Source organism: Mizuhopecten yessoensis, unplaced genomic scaffold, assembly GCF_002113885.1.
Source record: "Mizuhopecten yessoensis strain PY_sf001 unplaced genomic scaffold, ASM211388v2 scaffold10889, whole genome shotgun sequence".
Lineage (NCBI taxonomy): Eukaryota > Metazoa > Mollusca > Bivalvia > Pectinida > Pectinidae > Mizuhopecten > Mizuhopecten yessoensis.
The window spans coordinates 2432-23514 of record NW_018408772.1 but is presented as its reverse complement, the minus strand read 5'-3'; the positions used below and the strand labels follow the sequence as shown (position 1 = coordinate 23514).

Genomic DNA, 21083 nt, shown 5'->3' with positions numbered 1-21083 from the left:
CAGCACCAGCTCTACATGGTCACAAACCGCCGACTGTGCATGCTCAGGAAGTTCATGATTTTTGATATTATTGTTGTTATTATCCTTACTTTAATTTTCACAGAAACATGGACTCAGGCACAGCAAAACACTCCGTAGAAATCATACCTTTGCAGTCTGCTAGCAAGAACAATGACGGTCAGGGCTGTAGCAGTCAGAGGGAAGTCACACGTGAAGTTTGGGCAAGGAAGACCGAATACCTCTTGTCTCTGATTGGCTACTCAGTTGGACTCGGAGTTCTCTGGCGATTTCCTTACCTCTGTATGAGGAACGGAGGAGGTACGTAATACGTGTCATTCCTCACCTCTGTATGAGGAACGGAGAAGGTACGTAAAACGTGTCATTCCTCACCTCTGTATGATGAACGGAGGAGGTACGTAATACGTGTCATTCCTCACCTCTGTATGAGGAACGGAGGAGGTACGTAATACGGGTCATTCCTCACCTCTGTATGAGGAACGGAGGAGGTACGTAATACGTGTCATGCCTTACCTCTGTATGAGGAACGGCAGAGGTGATTAAATGAGGCATGCCACAACTCTTTGTATATTTCTATTATTCGGCTGATCATAGCTTTACTCCTTCAGCATGGTATGCATTAAAACTCCTTTGTAAGGACTTTATGCATGGTTTCATCAGAAAACATTGTTTTGGTGTCAAAATGAATCTACTGATTAGAAGATAACTACCTTGTTGTTGACACTTCTCTAAATAACCTAATGGTAATTTGTTCTTATGGTAATAACTATTTATTTTTGTTAAGATTATCTTCTGGGATAGTTGTATTCCTTTCATTCTATTTCTGAGATTAATCCCACATTTTTGTCGATTGTTTTGCTTTGAAATGATTATTAGATGTCTTAAACGATAATCTAAAATTCAAACTATTTTCTTACCTTGCTGAGTCCGTATTCTAGTGTTAAAAGACGCTATTAGTTATATTATCTGGATATGAAATATACCAATTACAAATCTACTCTATGACTTGTGTTTAGGTGCATTTTTGATACCGTTCTTCTTCTTCGTGGTTGTGTGTGGATTCCCCTTGTACTACATGGAGTTAGGCCTGGGACAGTTTTCTGGAAAAAGTCCTCTGGTGGTATGGTGTATCTGTCCTCTGTTCAAAGGTGAGAGCTGCGTACAAACATGTTGCAAATTAATCAGATGAAACTATCGCGGATTTTGTAATAAAAGTATCTGACATGGCAGATGTCGAACATGAATTCAATGTGTATGATGAGGAATGTGTAAATCTGTACCGGTGTTCCAGACATGATAACAAATATATTGATATCTATATTGATGATGTAGCCAGGGTATTTTGTGAAATGAAATGAAAATATATATTCAATACCTATATTTTTCAGGTTTGGGTTTCTGCATGGTAATCATGTCCTTCATCGTGACATGGTATTACAACCTAGTGGTGGCCTGGGTCTTGTGTTATCTGTTCTACTCCTTCTACCCGACCCAGCCTTGGGCCTCGTGTGACAATGACTGGAACTCCGACAACTGTGTGGTTATTCGCTCTAAATCATCCAACCATAACAATCTGTCACTGACCAATCAGAACATATCTTATACATCAGTGATAAATCAGACGACGTTCCCCAACCTGACACAGTTGCATACAGATGGTGCTGTCAATTCGACACTTAACACGTCACAAGTCTTTCAGACGGCCGCTACTGAGTTTTGGAGGTACGGTTAACTTATTCAAATCTATCGGAGTTATTCAAAAGAGTTAACATTAGTTTGGAAAGTGCATAGAATAACATATCATGAATCCAAAATCATCTTGTTCAAATAGAGACTGGTTTTGATCCATTTAATTCGGAACAAAAACTCTCCGCGAACTTTACATAAAACTACCAGTTTTTGCCGTAAATATCCCAACAGAAACAGCAACGGCTGTAGAAAATATTTTCATCGATTCCATTTATCACCGATATCAAAATATTCCAAGTACCTCGCATGCTTTCTGTTGATACCCATTGGATATTTATTTGTAGGTATTTTTTCTCGATATAATACTTTTGTATTATAAGACCTTTACAATACTTTGCTTCCTGCTTATTTTGTCACGAACATTTTCTATAACACCTGATAGATTGACACAATACCTGTTTCCCCGTCGGTAGGTACGGTATCCTGGGAATATCTTCTGGAATTGACCAGATCGGAAGTCCACAGTGGCATCTGGTGCTGACCATCTTCCTGGCTGCCGCCATCACGTTCCTGTGTTTGGTGAGGGGAGTACGATCCGCCGGTAAGGTAGGTCAGATAAGGCACACAAATAGCTCCCGAGTGACCTATCTCTCCATTTGTTTTGAAAGTGTTCAAAACTGAGAGATATTTCATAAGAAATAATAAGAATTGTCGAGACTATATACCTGGTATTAAAAAAGTATTAAGGGTTTAGTCATCACTCTATCAATTTCATTTCTGAGAGGATTTGATAAAATTTTAAACAACAGTCAAGAATGAGCAAAACTGGAAAAGCTGGTTCTTTAGGTTGTTACGGACAGGGTCAAGGTCAAAATCACCTTAACTATTGTGTCTAATATTTTGTCTTCACTCTGTAAGAATGAGGCCTTATTCAAAAATAAAAAAGCAAACTCTAGGAAAAGATAGAGTGATACAAAACACTGCTCTGTTGACAAGATGTAAGGTTTATACTTTCTAACGAACTATTGATATTTGAGTCTACTAACAGGTTTTGAAATAACTGTTAATTATAGTCCCAATGTGTATGTATACATGTCTATATGAATACTCCTTTAACACGGCTCCTGCTCTGGATTGTCAATGACTGGGTGAGCACACAGTGTTGGTGTGTATGGATATTTTAGTGCTGCCCAGTTATTATTGTTATCTGGAGAAGGAGTGGTGATGGAGGACTTGTTGGTGTTACAAATTATTCAACTAATATTATTTAATATTTACTGTATTGAATGAAGGTTCCAGTTTTTGATAATAATATATGTTGTAAAATTTATAAAATTTGATTATTTACAAATGAGTATACACACATGGCTTTCCATTTAGAAATATATATTTATATATACTGGTTACTATGTGAAGAAAAAATAACAAATATATTTGTTTTATCTCAGTAATTCTATTTTTTATTTTTTTACTTTGCTTAGTTCAGAGATAGATAGAGACTATTAAGTATTAAGTACTATTTAATGTTCCAAACCAGTGCTAATATGTTAATGTCTAAATTATAATTATGTTATTGTTTGAAATGTATGTAACCCAAGGGAGAGGGCTTGTATAGGCATAGCCTGTTGCCCAATTCCCATTGAATCAATTGAATTAATAACATATTTTGAAATGAAAAAAAATAATTGATATTTGAATATTGTTAGGTGTAGAAAACAATAGCGTGGCCTACTATACAGAATGCTAGTGTTAAAAACCCCAGCAAAAACATTCGCTGCGTACTAATTATAAAGTACGTACTAACTATAAACTACCTACTAATTATAAACTGTATATGTTTGATCTGCCAGGTGGCGTACGTGACAGCCATTCTGCCCTACCTCCTCCTGTTGGTGTTACTGGCCCGTAGTCTCACACTAGAAGGATCCCTCGCCGGTGTCATGTACTTTATAAAGCCAGATTTCTCCAGGCTCTCAAATTTTCAGGTAAGCATAACTAGCGAATCGGATAATGATTAACATTTACCACTTTATGAGAAATATAATTATTTCTGCAGATTTCGCTGTTACTTGTCGATAATAACGTTTCAATGGACGTTGAAGTACATCATTTTCACAAAAGAGCATATATGCCAAATTTTCTCCTGTTGAATAAAATCTCTAAGAAGACTTTCCAGACTGATAAGCCATTACATCAACCAATGACATTTTATAAGGTGTGGTTCGAGGCGGCTCTGCAGGTATTTTTCTCGCTGGGTCCTGCCTGGGGAGGAGTCATCACCATGGCTAGCTACAACAAGTTCAGCAACAAATGCTTCAAGTAAGTCCTAGAGCCAGGATAGCTGATACCAAGTAAGTCCTAGAGCCAGGATAACTGATACCAAGTAAGTCCTAGAGCCACAATAGCTGATACCAAGCAAGTCCTTGAGCCAGGATAGCTGATACCAAGTAAGTCCTAGAGCCAGGATAGCTGATACCAAGTAAGTCCTAGAGCCAGAAAAGATGATACCAAGTAAGTCCTAGAGCCAGGATAGCTGATACCAAGTAAGTCCTAGAGCCAGGATAGCTGATATCATATATACCAAGTAAGTCCTAGAGCCAGGATAGCTGATACCAAGTTTTCAGTAACATTTTGATTAATTAATTGTTTTGAGACTGTTAAAGATATAATATTTATCTAAAAAAAGGACTAGCGTCAAAAACCATGGAGCTCGGTATTATGCCAATGTAGGCTGACTTTGGTATTGATATAACTACGTTGACTATAACAATAATAAGTGCCGCTTTCCTGTGTAAGCTAGCGTTATTTGTTTAATATAATCCCTGGAGTAATCCGTTTATTTACAGCGATGCTGCACTGATCGCATTCATAGACACCTTCAGCAATTTCTTTTGTGGGTTCGTGGTGTTCAGTATCCTGGGGTTTCTGGCCCACGAGTCTGGTATGACCATAGAAGAGGTCGCGGAGTCAGGTAAACGTTATAATAAACTCGTGTCGCATTAACTCATTCACCCTTAAAATTTCATAATGAACTATTCAAACCTTTGAATTGGAAGAGTTCGAATGTGTCTTTAAGGGTTCATGAGTAAACTTAGTTATCGTGACAGTAACATAGTTATGCTGGGTTCCAAGAACTTTAAATGTAATATATCCATGGATTTGATATGATTAAAGATATGTCAGCTAGAGCTTAATGTTGTTCTTTTACAAAACCAACCACGAATATGTGTCATACTGAATCTATTAATCTTAATCCTGTAATTAATGGTGTGTGTCTTAGGTCCTTGGTGTAATCAGTGTTCATATATCGTGTTATCAGTAAATGACAGTAACAACATTTAACGCTATTTTTGTCTGTTAATTCTTAAGTGCGTTTGTATAACTTTCTCCTCCCATGACAGATGACTAAAACCATATTGCCTTCTCAGGGCCTGGCCTTGTATTCCAAGTATATCCCGAGGCCATATCGCGTCTGCCCCTCCCCAACCTGTGGGCAGTGCTCTTCTTTGTCATGCTTATCGCGGTCGGTCTCGACAGTCAGGTATTTCTTACGCTTTACAACGACAAACTATAAGGTAACATACAACCAGTACATTTATATTTATACATTCTAAAAATACAAATAGCTTTAAAATTGTAAATCAATAACAAATTTATGTTGAATTGAAATTGGATGGAAGCTTTATCGTTAACCACTTCACATGTATAATATATTTAAATTAAATAAGATGAATTTTAATGATTTTACACTGTTTTCCAATTATGTAAATTGAAATGTATAAAATTATAAGACTGTCCTCACAACAACAGTATTCATTGCTGTAGGTATATACGTTTTTTATGATTATCGTATAGTCTCTGTGAGATGTATCTTTGTACCCTAGTTTGCTCAGCTGGAGACGGTATTGGGAGGTTTACGTGATATTTACCCCGGGACCCTGGGGAATAGGAAGAACCTAATCCTGTTAGCGGTATTCTGCTTCTTCTTCCTACTCAGCCTTGTATTTGCTACCCCGGTAAGTAAAAGAAGACCAAAATAAAAGAATGCCAGTTAATGTTATAAATAAGTGCTTCATGTATGAGGTAATATGAGTTGGGTTTAATAATGTAAATGGTATTAATTATGTAAATGGTATTAATTATGTAAAAATACTGCTCCATTAACCTGTCTTACTTGCTTCTAATATAGCAAGGGTTTGTGCAACGGATAAGAAATCAAACTATCTGTGAAAGATAAGTTTCAAACTTGGAGTTAAGTAAAAATGAAACGTTTCTTTAAGCGTTGAGCTGCTTTTATTTGGCGTGTATATGAAATAGTACAACCAGTGGCATCACCATAACAGGACACTTATATTAATCGGGTATGAATAAGGTCCTTATTAACATCAGTTTACCAATGAACGAACGCTTTATATATATAGTATAATTGATATAATTTTTCGTGTCGGTCATACGTTTTAATTTGTATATAATATTCACCTATGCACACTGTCAGTTTTATAAGGACTGGTTGTAGGCGGGAATGTACATATTCGTATTAGTGGACTGGTACGCTACCGCCTACTGCTTCTTTCTCATCGCCTTCTTTGAGTGCCTCGTGGTCGGCTGGTTCTATGGTGAGTCCTACGCAGTCTTTTGGTATAATATCAGTGCTCTACGGTATAATCATTATGATCTTGTAGTTACAGGTAAGTCCTACCGGCGATACATACTTTTTATTATGATCTGATGTTTAAATGAAAAGCACTTAAATCATCAACAAACATCAACATGTATCAACTAATCTATCTATCAGGATGAGAATGAAATATATCAATGTAATTATGTAATACTTAATGGGGCTCCGGGTGGCGCTGTGGATAGCGCACTTGCCTTCACCAAGGCGGCCGGGGTTCGATTCCCCGATCGGACGTGAAAACGTATGGGGTCACCTGCCCAACAACGTGGGTTTTCTCTGGGTACTCCGGTTTCCTCCCACATCAAAACCCTCGCGCGCTAACATTCGGACCAGCAAGATTGATTTATATAAGTTGTAAAACTTGTTTCATAATTGTTGTAAAATAAATAAAGTATATATTTATAATGCTTAATTGACATCCATTAGTCACTAACATATCAAGTATATTCTACCAAACATTGAATAGATACTTTGCTTTTGCCTGGTGTGCACTGTTGTGTTTTTATGAATGATGGCTGATGATTAATTACAGGAGCCGAGCGGTTCAGTCGTGACATCCAGATAATGACAGGGCGGAGCGTACATCCCGTGATCCGGGTATCGTGGTGTATTGTCTCCCCTATATCCATGCTGGTAAGTTATCACCAGGTCGTGATCCGGGTATCGTGGTGTGTTGTCTCCCCTATATCCATGCTGGTAAGTTATCACCAGGTCGTGATCCGGGTATCGTGGTGTGTTGTCTCCCCTATATCCATGCTGGTAAGTTATCACCAGGTCGTGATCCGGGTATCGTGGTGTGTTGTCTCCCCTATATCCATGCTGGTAAGTTATCACCAGGTCGTGATCCGGGTATCGTGGTGTGTTGTCTCCCCTATATCCATGCTGGTAAGTTATCACCAGGTCGTGATCCGGGTATCGTGGTGTGTTGTCTCCCCTATATCCATGCTGGTAAGTTATCACCAGGTCGTGATCCGGGTATCGTGGTGTGTTGTCTCCCCTATATCCATGCTGGTAAGTTATCACCAGGTCGTGATCCGGGTATCGTGGTGTGTTGTCTCCCCTATATCCATGCTGGTAAGTTATCACCAGGTCGTGATCCGGGTATCGTGGTGTGTTGTCTCCCCTATATCCATGCTGGTAAGTTATCACCAGGTCGTGATCCGGGTATCGTGGTGTGTTGTCTCCCCTATATCCATGCTGGTAAGTTATCACCAGGTCGTGATCCGGGTATCGTGGTGTGTTGTCTCCCCTATATCCATGCTGGTAAGTTATCACCAGGTCGTGATCCGGGTATCGTGGTGTGTTGTCTCCCCTATATCCATGCTGGTAAGTTATCACCAGGTCGTGATCCGGGTATCGTGGTGTGTTGTCTCCCCTATATCCATGCTGGTAAGTTATCACCAGGTCGTGATCCGGGTATCGTGGTGTGTTGTCTCCCCTATATCCATGCTGGTAAGTTATCACCAGGTCGTGATCCGGGTATCGTGGTGTGTTGTCTCCCCTATATCCATGCTGGTAAGTTATCACCAGGTCGTGATCCGGGTATCGTGGTGTGTTGTCTCCCCTATATCCATGCTGGTAAGTTATCACCAGGTCGTGATCCGGGTATCGTGGTGTGTTGTCTCCCCTATATCCATGCTGGTAAGTTATCACCAGGTCGTGATCCGGGTATCGTGGTGTGTTGTCTCCCCTATATCCATGCTGGTAAGTTATCACCAGGTCGTGATCCGGGTATCGTGGTGTGTTGTCTCCCCTATATCCATGCTGGTAAGTTATCACCAGGTCGTGATCCGGGTATCGTGGTGTGTTGTCTCCCCTATATCCATGCTGGTAAGTTATCACCAGGTCGTGATCCGGGTATCGTGGTGTGTTGTCTCCCCTATATCCATGCTGGTAAGTTATCACCAGGTCGTGATCCGGGTATCGTGGTGTGTTGTCTCCCCTATATCCATGCTGGTAAGTTATCACCAGGTCGTGATCCGGGTATCGTGGTGTGTTGTCTCCCCTATATCCATGCTGGTAAGTTATCACCAGGTCGTGATCCGGGTATCGTGGTGTGTTGTCTCCCCTATATCCATGCTGGTAAGTTATCACCAGGTCGTGATCCGGGTATCGTGGTGTGTTGTCTCCCCTATATCCATGCTGGTAAGTTATCACCAGGTCGTGATCCGGGTATCGTGGTGTGTTGTCTCCCCTATATCCATGCTGGTAAGTTATCACCAGGTCGTGATCCGGGTATCGTGGTGTGTTGTCTCCCCTATATCCATGCTGGTAAGTTATCACCAGGTCGTGATCCGGGTATCGTGGTGTGTTGTCTCCCCTATATCCATGCTGGTAAGTTATCACCAGGTCGTGATCCGGGTATCGTGGTGTGTTGTCTCCCCTATATCCATGCTGGTAAGTTATCACCAGGTCGTGATCCGGGTATCGTGGTGTGTTGTCTCCCCTATATCCATGCTGGTAAGTTATCACCAGGTCGTGATCCGGGTATCGTGGTGTGTTGTCTCCCCTATATCCATGCTGGTAAGTTATCACCAGGTCGTGATCCGGGTATCGTGGTGTGTTGTCTCCCCTATATCCATGCTGGTAAGTTATCACCAGGTCGTGATCCGGGTATCGTGGTGTGTTGTCTCCCCTATATCCATGCTGGTAAGTTATCACCAGGTCGTGATCCGGGTATCGTGGTGTGTTGTCTCCCCTATATCCATGCTGGTAAGTTATCACCAGGTCGTGATCCGGGTATCGTGGTGTGTTGTCTCCCCTATATCCATGCTGGTAAGTTATCACCAGGTCGTGATCCGGGTATCGTGGTGTGTTGTCTCCCCTATATCCATGCTGGTAAGTTATCACCAGGTCGTGATCCGGGTATCGTGGTGTGTTGTCTCCCCTATATCCATGCTGGTAAGTTATCACCAGGTCGTGATCCGGGTATCGTGGTGTGTTGTCTCCCCTATATCCATGCTGGTAAGTTATCACCAGGTCGTGATCCGGGTATCGTGGTGTGTTGTCTCCCCTATATCCATGCTGGTAAGTTATCACCAGGTCGTGATCCGGGTATCGTGGTGTGTTGTCTCCCCTATATCCATGCTGGTAAGTTATCACCAGGTCGTGATCCGGGTATCGTGGTGTGTTGTCTCCCCTATATCCATGCTGGTAAGTTATCACCAGGTCGTGATCCGGGTATCGTGGTGTGTTGTCTCCCCTATATCCATGCTGGTAAGTTATCACCAGGTCGTGATCCGGGTATCGTGGTGTGTTGTCTCCCCTATATCCATGCTGGTAAGTTATCACCAGGTCGTGATCCGGGTATCGTGGTGTGTTGTCTCCCCTATATCCATGCTGGTAAGTTATCACCAGGTCGTGATCCGGGTATCGTGGTGTGTTGTCTCCCCTATATCCATGCTGGTAAGTTATCACCAGGTCGTGATCCGGGTATCGTGGTGTGTTGTCTCCCCTATATCCATGCTGGTAAGTTATCACCAGGTCGTGATCCGGGTATCGTGGTGTGTTGTCTCCCCTATATCCATGCTGGTAAGTTATCACCAGGTCGTGATCCGGGTATCGTGGTGTGTTGTCTCCCCTATATCCATGCTGGTAAGTTATCACCAGGTCGTGATCCGGGTATCGTGGTGTGTTGTCTCCCCTATATCCATGCTGGTAAGTTATCACCAGGTCGTGATCCGGGTATCGTGGTGTGTTGTCTCCCCTATATCCATGCTGGTAAGTTATCACCAGGTCGTGATCCGGGTATCGTGGTGTGTTGTCTCCCCTATATCCATGCTGGTAAGTTATCACCAGGTCGTGATCCGGGTATCGTGGTGTGTTGTCTCCCCTATATCCATGCTGGTAAGTTATCACCAGGTCGTGATCCGGGTATCGTGGTGTGTTGTCTCCCCTATATCCATGCTGGTAAGTTATCACCAGGTCGTGATCCGGGTATCGTGGTGTGTTGTCTCCCCTATATCCATGCTGGTAAGTTATCACCAGGTCGTGATCCGGGTATCGTGGTGTGTTGTCTCCCCTATATCCATGCTGGTAAGTTATCACCAGGTCGTGATCCGGGTATCGTGGTGTGTTGTCTCCCCTATATCCATGCTGGTAAGTTATCACCAGGTCGTGATCCGGGTATCGTGGTGTGTTGTCTCCCCTATATCCATGCTGGTAAGTTATCACCAGGTCGTGATCCGGGTATCGTGGTGTGTTGTCTCCCCTATATCCATGCTGGTAAGTTATCACCAGGTCGTGATCCGGGTATCGTGGTGTGTTGTCTCCCCTATATCCATGCTGGTAAGTTATCACCAGGTCGTGATCCGGGTATCGTGGTGTGTTGTCTCCCCTATATCCATGCTGGTAAGTTATCACCAGGTCGTGATCCGGGTATCGTGGTGTGTTGTCTCCCCTATATCCATGCTGGTAAGTTATCACCAGGTCGTGATCCGGGTATCGTGGTGTGTTGTCTCCCCTATATCCATGCTGGTAAGTTATCACCAGGTCGTGATCCGGGTATCGTGGTGTGTTGTCTCCCCTATATCCATGCTGGTAAGTTATCACCAGGTCGTGATCCGGGTATCGTGGTGTGTTGTCTCCCCTATATCCATGCTGGTAAGTTATCACCAGGTCGTGATCCGGGTATCGTGGTGTGTTGTCTCCCCTATATCCATGCTGGTAAGTTATCACCAGGTCGTGATCCGGGTATCGTGGTGTGTTGTCTCCCCTATATCCATGCTGGTAAGTTATCACCAGGTCGTGATCCGGGTATCGTGGTGTGTTGTCTCCCCTATATCCATGCTGGTAAGTTATCACCAGGTCGTGATCCGGGTATCGTGGTGTGTTGTCTCCCCTATATCCATGCTGGTAAGTTATCACCAGGTCGTGATCCGGGTATCGTGGTGTGTTGTCTCCCCTATATCCATGCTGGTAAGTTATCACCAGGTCGTGATCCGGGTATCGTGGTGTGTTGTCTCCCCTATATCCATGCTGGTAAGTTATCACCAGGTCGTGATCCGGGTATCGTGGTGTGTTGTCTCCCCTATATCCATGCTGGTAAGTTATCACCAGGTCGTGATCCGGGTATCGTGGTGTGTTGTCTCCCCTATATCCATGCTGGTAAGTTATCACCAGGTCGTGATCCGGGTATCGTGGTGTGTTGTCTCCCCTATATCCATGCTGGTAAGTTATCACCAGGTCGTGATCCGGGTATCGTGGTGTGTTGTCTCCCCTATATCCATGCTGGTAAGTTATCACCAGGTCGTGATCCGGGTATCGTGGTGTGTTGTCTCCCCTATATCCATGCTGGTAAGTTATCACCAGGTCGTGATCCGGGTATCGTGGTGTGTTGTCTCCCCTATATCCATGCTGGTAAGTTATCACCAGGTCGTGATCCGGGTATCGTGGTGTGTTGTCTCCCCTATATCCATGCTGGTAAGTTATCACCAGGTCGTGATCCGGGTATCGTGGTGTGTTGTCTCCCCTATATCCATGCTGGTAAGTTATCACCAGGTCGTGATCCGGGTATCGTGGTGTGTTGTCTCCCCTATATCCATGCTGGTAAGTTATCACCAGGTCGTGATCCGGGTATCGTGGTGTGTTGTCTCCCCTATATCCATGCTGGTAAGTTATCACCAGGTCGTGATCCGGGTATCGTGGTGTGTTGTCTCCCCTATATCCATGCTGGTAAGTTATCACCAGGTCGTGATCCGGGTATCGTGGTGTGTTGTCTCCCCTATATCCATGCTGGTAAGTTATCACCAGGTCGTGATCCGGGTATCGTGGTGTGTTGTCTCCCCTATATCCATGCTGGTAAGTTATCACCAGGTCGTGATCCGGGTATCGTGGTGTGTTGTCTCCCCTATATCCATGCTGGTAAGTTATCACCAGGTCGTGATCCGGGTATCGTGGTGTGTTGTCTCCCCTATATCCATGCTGGTAAGTTATCACCAGGTCGTGATCCGGGTATCGTGGTGTGTTGTCTCCCCTATATCCATGCTGGTAAGTTATCACCAGGTCGTGATCCGGGTATCGTGGTGTGTTGTCTCCCCTATATCCATGCTGGTAAGTTATCACCAGGTCGTGATCCGGGTATCGTGGTGTGTTGTCTCCCCTATATCCATGCTGGTAAGTTATCACCAGGTCGTGATCCGGGTATCGTGGTGTGTTGTCTCCCCTATATCCATGCTGGTAAGTTATCACCAGGTCGTGATCCGGGTATCGTGGTGTGTTGTCTCCCCTATATCCATGCTGGTAAGTTATCACCAGGTCGTGATCCGGGTATCGTGGTGTGTTGTCTCCCCTATATCCATGCTGGTAAGTTATCACCAGGTCGTGATCCGGGTATCGTGGTGTGTTGTCTCCCCTATATCCATGCTGGTAAGTTATCACCAGGTCGTGATCCGGGTATCGTGGTGTGTTGTCTCCCCTATATCCATGCTGGTAAGTTATCACCAGGTCGTGATCCGGGTATCGTGGTGTGTTGTCTCCCCTATATCCATGCTGGTAAGTTATCACCAGGTCGTGATCCGGGTATCGTGGTGTGTTGTCTCCCCTATATCCATGCTGGTAAGTTATCACCAGGTCGTGATCCGGGTATCGTGGTGTGTTGTCTCCCCTATATCCATGCTGGTAAGTTATCACCAGGTCGTGATCCGGGTATCGTGGTGTGTTGTCTCCCCTATATCCATGCTGGTAAGTTATCACCAGGTCGTGATCCGGGTATCGTGGTGTGTTGTCTCCCCTATATCCATGCTGGTAAGTTATCACCAGGTCGTGATCCGGGTATCGTGGTGTGTTGTCTCCCCTATATCCATGCTGGTAAGTTATCACCAGGTCGTGATCCGGGTATCGTGGTGTGTTGTCTCCCCTATATCCATGCTGGTAAGTTATCACCAGGTCGTGATCCGGGTATCGTGGTGTGTTGTCTCCCCTATATCCATGCTGGTAAGTTATCACCAGGTCGTGATCCGGGTATCGTGGTGTGTTGTCTCCCCTATATCCATGCTGGTAAGTTATCACCAGGTCGTGATCCGGGTATCGTGGTGTGTTGTCTCCCCTATATCCATGCTGGTAAGTTATCACCAGGTCGTGATCCGGGTATCGTGGTGTGTTGTCTCCCCTATATCCATGCTGGTAAGTTATCACCAGGTCGTGATCCGGGTATCGTGGTGTGTTGTCTCCCCTATATCCATGCTGGTAAGTTATCACCAGGTCGTGATCCGGGTATCGTGGTGTGTTGTCTCCCCTATATCCATGCTGGTAAGTTATCACCAGGTCGTGATCCGGGTATCGTGGTGTGTTGTCTCCCCTATATCCATGCTGGTAAGTTATCACCAGGTCGTGATCCGGGTATCGTGGTGTGTTGTCTCCCCTATATCCATGCTGGTAAGTTATCACCAGGTCGTGATCCGGGTATCGTGGTGTGTTGTCTCCCCTATATCCATGCTGGTAAGTTATCACCAGGTCGTGATCCGGGTATCGTGGTGTGTTGTCTCCCCTATATCCATGCTGGTAAGTTATCACCAGGTCGTGATCCGGGTATCGTGGTGTGTTGTCTCCCCTATATCCATGCTGGTAAGTTATCACCAGGTCGTGATCCGGGTATCGTGGTGTGTTGTCTCCCCTATATCCATGCTGGTAAGTTATCACCAGGTCGTGATCCGGGTATCGTGGTGTGTTGTCTCCCCTATATCCATGCTGGTAAGTTATCACCAGGTCGTGATCCGGGTATCGTGGTGTGTTGTCTCCCCTATATCCATGCTGGTAAGTTATCACCAGGTCGTGATCCGGGTATCGTGGTGTGTTGTCTCCCCTATATCCATGCTGGTAAGTTATCACCAGGTCGTGATCCGGGTATCGTGGTGTGTTGTCTCCCCTATATCCATGCTGGTAAGTTATCACCAGGTCATGATCACGTCATTATGTCTGTTTACACAAGTAGGTAACAGCATATTACTGAACCGTCACAATAGCTGTTACATTAATTAAGTGTTATTTGTCTATATGTATTGCCTGTTTATAATGTTATATGTTAATGTCTTATTGTTAAGTTACTGCGCGTCGATACATGTACTTAATTCTACGGACGCTTGTACGATGTGTGGGTGTTTCTTATACAAATTGCCGCCTCCTTTTTCCACATCGTGCCTTGAGACTATTGATAGACTGTGCACAATATAATAATGTCTATTCAGATTAAATGGGAAATATATTTCTGTTGGTATTATCGTATATACAATATATTAAACATATTTGCATAGGGTTTCTCCCTACCATCATGAGGAAACCAGTATCATTACCATTGTACCTGTCACTATGCATAATCGACCCTTCAACAGATATGACTATGACTATATAAATGTGGAAACGTTCCTGAAACTACAATTTCTGCCAATTGTGTTCAATATGCATACCTTTATTGGTGTTTATGGTTAATCTAATCCGTAGATCGCGCTGCTGGGAACCACTCTCGCTTTCAAGTCACCAGTACACAATGGATATGAGTTTCCTAAATATGCCCAAACCCTCGGAGTGATGATAGGTTTGTTGTCCGTAATTCCGCTCCCAATACTGGCACTTCATGGACTCTACAGTACATCGGGATCGCTATCAACGGTAAGCAAACCTGATCGTTCTTAAAGCCACAGCTCTTCATCGATATATACGTGATCCTCCTTCGGATGACGGCGCTTAATGGATTCTTAACAACTGTGATGTCTCAATCCAAGGTAAGCATACGTGATCCTCCTTCGGATGACGGCGCTTAATGGATTCTTAACAACTGTGATGTCTCAATCCAAGGTAAGCATACGTGATCCTACTTCGTGTGATGGTTCTTCATGGATTCTCAAGAACTGTGATGTCTCAATCCAAGGTAAGCATGCGTTGCGTGATTCTCCATCGTGTGATGGCTCTTCAAGGATTCTCAAGAACTGTGAGGTCTCAATCCAAGGTAAGCAAACGTGATCTTACTTCAAGTCATGGCTCTTCATGGATTCTCAAGATCTGTAAGGTCTCAATCCAAGGTAAGCATTCTTCATTGATTCTCAAGAAATGTAAGGTCTCAATCCAAGGTCATGGTTCTTCATTGATTCTCAAGAACTGTAAGGTCTCAATCCAAGGTAAGCATTCCTCATTGATTCTCAAGAAATGTAAAGTCTCAATCCAAGGTAAGCATTCTTCATTGATTCTCAAGAAATATAATGTCTCAATCCAAGGTAAGCATTCTTCATTGATTCTCAAGAACTGTAAGGTCTCAATCCAAGGTAGGCATACGTGGTCTTACTTCAATTCATGGTTCTTCATGGATTCTCAAGATCTGTAAGGTCTCAATCCAAGGTAGGCATTCTTCATTGATTCTCAAGAACTATAATGTCTCAATCCAAGGTAGGCATACGTGATCTTACTTCAAATCATGGTTCTTCATTGATTCTTAAAATCTGTAATGTCTCAATCCAAGGTAAGCATACGTGATCCTACTTCAAATCATGGTTCTTCATGGATTCTAAAGATCTGTAAGGTCTCAATCCAATGTAAGCATTCTTCATTGATTCACAAGAAATATAAGGTCTCAATCTAAGGTAAGCATACGTGATCTTACTTCAAATCATGGTTCTTCATTGATTCTTAAGAACTATAAGGTCTCAATCCAATGTAAGCATTCTTCATTGATTCTCAAGAAATATAAGGTCTCAATCCAAGGTAAGCATACGTGATCTTACTTTAAGTCATGGTTTTTCATGGATTCTCAAGATCTGTAAGGTCTCAATCCAAGGTAAGCATACGTGATCCTACTTCAAATCATGGTTCTTCATTGATTCTCAAGAACTGTAAGGTCTCAATCCAAGGTAAGCATACGTGATTTTACTTCAAATCATGGTTCTTCATTGATTCTTAAAATCTGTAATGTCTCAATCCAAGGTAAGCATACGTGATCTTATTTCAAATCATGGCTCTACATTGATTCTCAAGATCTGTAAGGTCTCAATCTAAGGTAAGCATACGTGATCTTACTTCAAATCATGGTTCTTCATGGATTCTCAAGATCTGTAATGTCTCGATCCAAGGTAAGCATACGTGATCTTACTTCAAATCATGGTTCTTCATGGATTCTCAAGAACTGTAAGGTCTCAATCCAAGGTAAGCATACGTGATCTTATTTCAAATCATGGTTCTACATTGATTCTCAAGATCTGTAAGGTCTCAATCCAAGGTAAGCATACGTGATCTTACTTCAAATCATGGTTCTTCATTGATTCTCAAGATCTGTAAGGTCTCAATCCAAGGTAAGCATTCTTCATTAATTCTCAAGAAATATAAGGTCTCAATCCAAGGTAAGCATACGTGATCTTACTTCAAATCATGGTTCTTAATGGATTCTCAAGAACTGTAAGGTCTCAATCCAAGGTAAGCATACGTGATCTTACTTCAAATCATGGTTCTTAATGGATTCTCAAGAACTATAAGGTCTCAATCCAAGGTAAGAATACGTGATCTTACTTCAAATCATGGTTCTTCATTGATTCTCAAGAACTGTAAGGTCTCAATCCTAGGTAAGCATACGTGATCTTACTTCAAATCATGGTTATTCATACATTTTTCATACCATCTCAAGCAGTATAATAAACTAAGACGAAGTAGTCAGCACATTTCGCTTGATTACGATATGAAATAAACGGTTTGAAGCATACATATAGGTCAGTATAAAAATATAATCTTTATTCGAACATTGGCCGGGCTACATAGAAAGGTCACATTGCTTTGAAACAAAAAACTGTGGCCTTCCATGGTGACGGCCTTATTCTAAATGTTTAATCATATGATGGTTCGTTATCATATTTAGCCTACTATCGTAAATACATTAAACAAATACCATTAACAAAAACCAATTAGATCAAACACAACAATCAACCTTGACACATACAGGAAGTTCAGTATATAAACAACCAATTAGATAAAACACTCAATATTGACACATACAGGAAGTTCAGTATATAAACAACCAATTAGATAAAACACTCAACCTTGACACATACAGGAAGTTCAGTATATAAACAACCAATTAGATAAAACACAACAATCAACCTTGACACATACAGGAAGTTCAATATATAAACAACCAATTAGATAAAACAAAACAATCAACCTTGACACATACAAGAAGTTCAGTATATAAACAACCAATTAGATAAAGCACAACGATCAACCTTGACACATACAGGAAGTTCAGTATATAAACAACCAATTAGATAAAACACAACAATCAACCTTGACACATACAGGAAGTTCAGTATATAAACAACCAATTAGATAAAACACAACAATCAACCTTGACTCATACAGGAAGTTCAGTATATAAACAACCAATTAGATAAAACACAACAATCTACCTTGACACATACAGGAAGTTCAGTATATTAACAACCAATTAGATAAAACACAACAATCAAACTTGACACATACAGGAAGTTCAGTATATAAACAACCAATTAGATAAAACACAACAATCAACCTTGACTCATACAGGAAGTTCAGTATATAAACAACCAATTAGATAAAACACAACAATCTACCTTGACACATACAGGAAGTTCAGTATATAAACAACCAATTAGATAAAACACTCAACCTCGACACATACAGGAAGTTCAGTATATAAACAACCAATTAGATAAAACACTCAACCTCGACACATACAGGAAGTTCAGTATATAAACAACCAATTAGATAAAACACTCAACCTCGACACATACAGGAAGTTCAGTATATAAACAACCAATGTTTGCCTTTTGCTATTACAGAGACTGAAAGTGTTGTTGAAGCCGAACAAGGAATGGGGTCCTAACAACAAGACCGGCAAGCTGGTTTACGAGTCCTATCATAACGAAGGTAGTGTCTGGACCCGGGTCAAGACCAACCTTTTTGGGGAACGACACTAACATATCTTGTATTGTAAACATCATACGGTTGTTTGTTAAACTGTTGACAATAAACTGGCAAATCAACAACATACAATCTGCAGTGACGAATGTAAGCTGCACAACTAGAGTGTGAAAGGTACAGGAAGTTCAGTATATAAACAACCAATTAGATAAAACACTCAACCTCGACACATACAGGAAGTTCAGTATATAAACAACCAATGTTTGCCTTTTGCTATTACAGAGACTGAAAGTGTTGTTGAAGCCGAACAAGGAATGGGGTCCTAACAACAAGACCGGCAAGCTGGTTTACGAGTCCTATCATAACGAAGGTAGTGTCTGGCCCCGGGTCAAGACCAACCTTTTTGGGGAACGACACTAACATATCTTGTATTGTAAACATCATACGGGTGTTTGTTAAACTGTTGACAATAAACTGGCAAATCAACAACATACAATCTGCAGTGACGAATGTAAGCTGCACAACTAGAGTGTGAAAGGTACAGGAAGTTCAGTATATAAACAACCAATTAGATAAAACACTCAACCTCGACACATACAGGAAGTTCAGTATATAAACAACCAATGTTTGCCTTTTGCTATTACAGAGACTGAAAGTGTTGTTGAAGCCGAACAAGGAATGGGGTCCTAACAACAAGACCGGCAAGCTGGTTTACGAGTCCTATCATAACGAAGGTAGTGTCTGGACCCGGGTCAAGACCAACCTTTTTGGGGAACGACACTAACATATCTTGTATTGTAAACATCATACGGTTGTTTGTTAAACTGTTGACAATAAACTGGCAAATCAACAACATACAATCTGCAGTGACGAATGTAAGCTGCACAACTAGAGTGTGAAAGGTACGAAACATATATACAGTGACAGGACACATATCTACAATGACTGGAATACGAAATATCACAACAGCGTCTGTACCGTGACCATCAACGTTTGCAATGAAACAGAGTAGATAATTATTAAACTGCTGATCATTGAGTAGTTTTTTAAGATATGTGCTGTGGATGAATTAGTTGCATATTTGAAATCTTGAGTATTATCTTCACAAGCAAGCATTTCATAAACAGTACCACGATTTTCTTTAATAATTTAATAATAATAATATAAAACATTTAATATAGCGCCCTATCTAGCTAATATAAGCCACTCTAAAGCGCTTTACATTACATAAATATACAATTAATTCAAAGAGCATATATATTAATAAATACAATTTCGAGGAATTCGCAGGAGCTGCCTTATCAGGCGCCAACTACTAGTCCTATGCCACCTGGCTAAATCCCGTATATGTGTATGCCTGTGTGTGTGTGCTGGAGATGTAATGCGTTCTGTTTGTAGTGGGACCGTGCTTCCAACGGCATCATTTATAGCGCAACCTCACTTGAATGCTACAGCACAGATACCGCAACACCCACCCAGACCAATTTATACTCCACCTGGTTTGTTGGAGTTGTGTAGGCAGGATAAAAACACTTTCTCTGAATATCCATGCGTACGACGACGACTTTGGGGAGCGAACCCGGGCGCCTGCGTGGAAGGCCGAATTGTCAACTGTTATCGTACTGTTGTATCTATAACGAATAAGAGTTTCACTTTGTTCCCCATTTATATATTTTGGAGTTACTATACGCTAGAACATATTCATGATAATCTATCTTTTTCTTTAAAAAAAGCAAGTAAAGGGATTAGAATACCGATATATTCTCTATAAGCCAGGCAGTTTTTCCGCTGCTCTACTGGTAATTTTTGTTTTGTTATGTAAACACTGTTCTATATCATTACTTGGAATAATTCCGAGCATTCTATAGTTCCCTGTATGAAGATTGAGAAAAAATATATTGACTTGTCAGGGAAACTATTCTTATGGCCTGTATATAGCAGAACAATGTGTTTTCAATACTAAATGGATATGTTTTCATAATATAAAGTTATATATTTTATGTTTCTTTACTTTTATATCATACTTCTTGGTATGTGAATTTGACGAGTGGCAAATGAAATTAGTTATCAAAACTCAGCTGTTCTAATTTTGTTAACAATGCTCAATATGTTTATAAAACTTACTCCTCCAATGTTGACAGCGATGGTGTTAACAATGCTCAATATATTTATATAACGTTTCCCTACAATGTTGACAGCGATAGTGTAAAAACCGTGCTCAATATGCTTATATAACGTATTCCTCAACTGTTGACAGCGATGGTGTTAGCAGTGCTCAATATATTTATATTACTTATTCCCCAACTGTTGACAGCGATGGTGTTAGCAGTGCTCAATATGTTTATTTGACTTATTCCTCAACTGTTGACACCGATGGTGTTAGCAGTGCTCAATATGTTTATATAACTTATTCCTCAACTGTTGACAGCGATGGTGTTAACGGTGCTCAATATGTTTTTATAACTTATTCCTCGACTGTTGACAGCGATGGTGTTGTTAACTGTGCTCAATACGTTTATATGACTTATTCCTCAACTGTTGACAGCGATGGTGTTAACGGTGCTCAATATGTTTTTATAACTTATTCCTCAATTGTTGACAGCGATGGTGTTAGCAGTGCTCAATATGTTTATAACACTTATTCCTCAACTGTTGACAGCGATGGTTTTAACGGTGCTCAATATGTTTTTATAACTTATTCCTCAATTGTTGACAGCGATGGTGTTAGCAGTGCTCAATATGTTTATATTACTTATTCCTCGACTGTTGACAGCGATGGTGTTGTCAACTGTGCTCAATACGTTTATATGACTTATTCCTAAACTGT

At 41.7% G+C, this 21083-nt stretch overlaps 1 protein-coding gene across 1 annotated transcript; it reads left to right on the top strand.

The window, feature by feature from the left end:
• The first annotated feature begins 107 nt into the window (after positions 1-107).
• LOC110463344 (sodium- and chloride-dependent glycine transporter 2-like) lies at positions 108-18422 on the top strand. Its single transcript, XM_021517855.1, has 13 exons — positions 108-318; positions 1035-1166; positions 1407-1740; positions 2181-2313; positions 3558-3692; positions 3923-4026; positions 4554-4678; positions 5136-5248; positions 5592-5723; positions 6224-6323; positions 6918-7018; positions 14822-14989; positions 18175-18422. The coding sequence occupies exons 1-13, from the start codon at positions 108-110 to the stop codon at positions 18310-18312; spliced, it is 1926 nt and encodes a 641-aa protein (XP_021373530.1). The 3' UTR covers positions 18313-18422.
• Positions 18423-21083: the final 2661 nt, after the last annotated feature.

Excerpts from the sequence above, each read along its gene's own strand:
- LOC110463344 (XM_021517855.1), top strand. The coding sequence starts at position 108 with ATGGACTCAGGCACAGCAAAACACTCCGTAGAAATCATACCTTTGCAG. Across the intron at positions 1,167-1,406 it reads TATCTGTCCTCTGTTCAAAG|GTTTGGGTTTCTGCATGGTA; the intron begins GTGAGAGCTGCG and ends TATATTTTTCAG. Across the intron at positions 5,249-5,591 it reads CGGTCGGTCTCGACAGTCAG|TTTGCTCAGCTGGAGACGGT; the intron begins GTATTTCTTACG and ends TTTGTACCCTAG.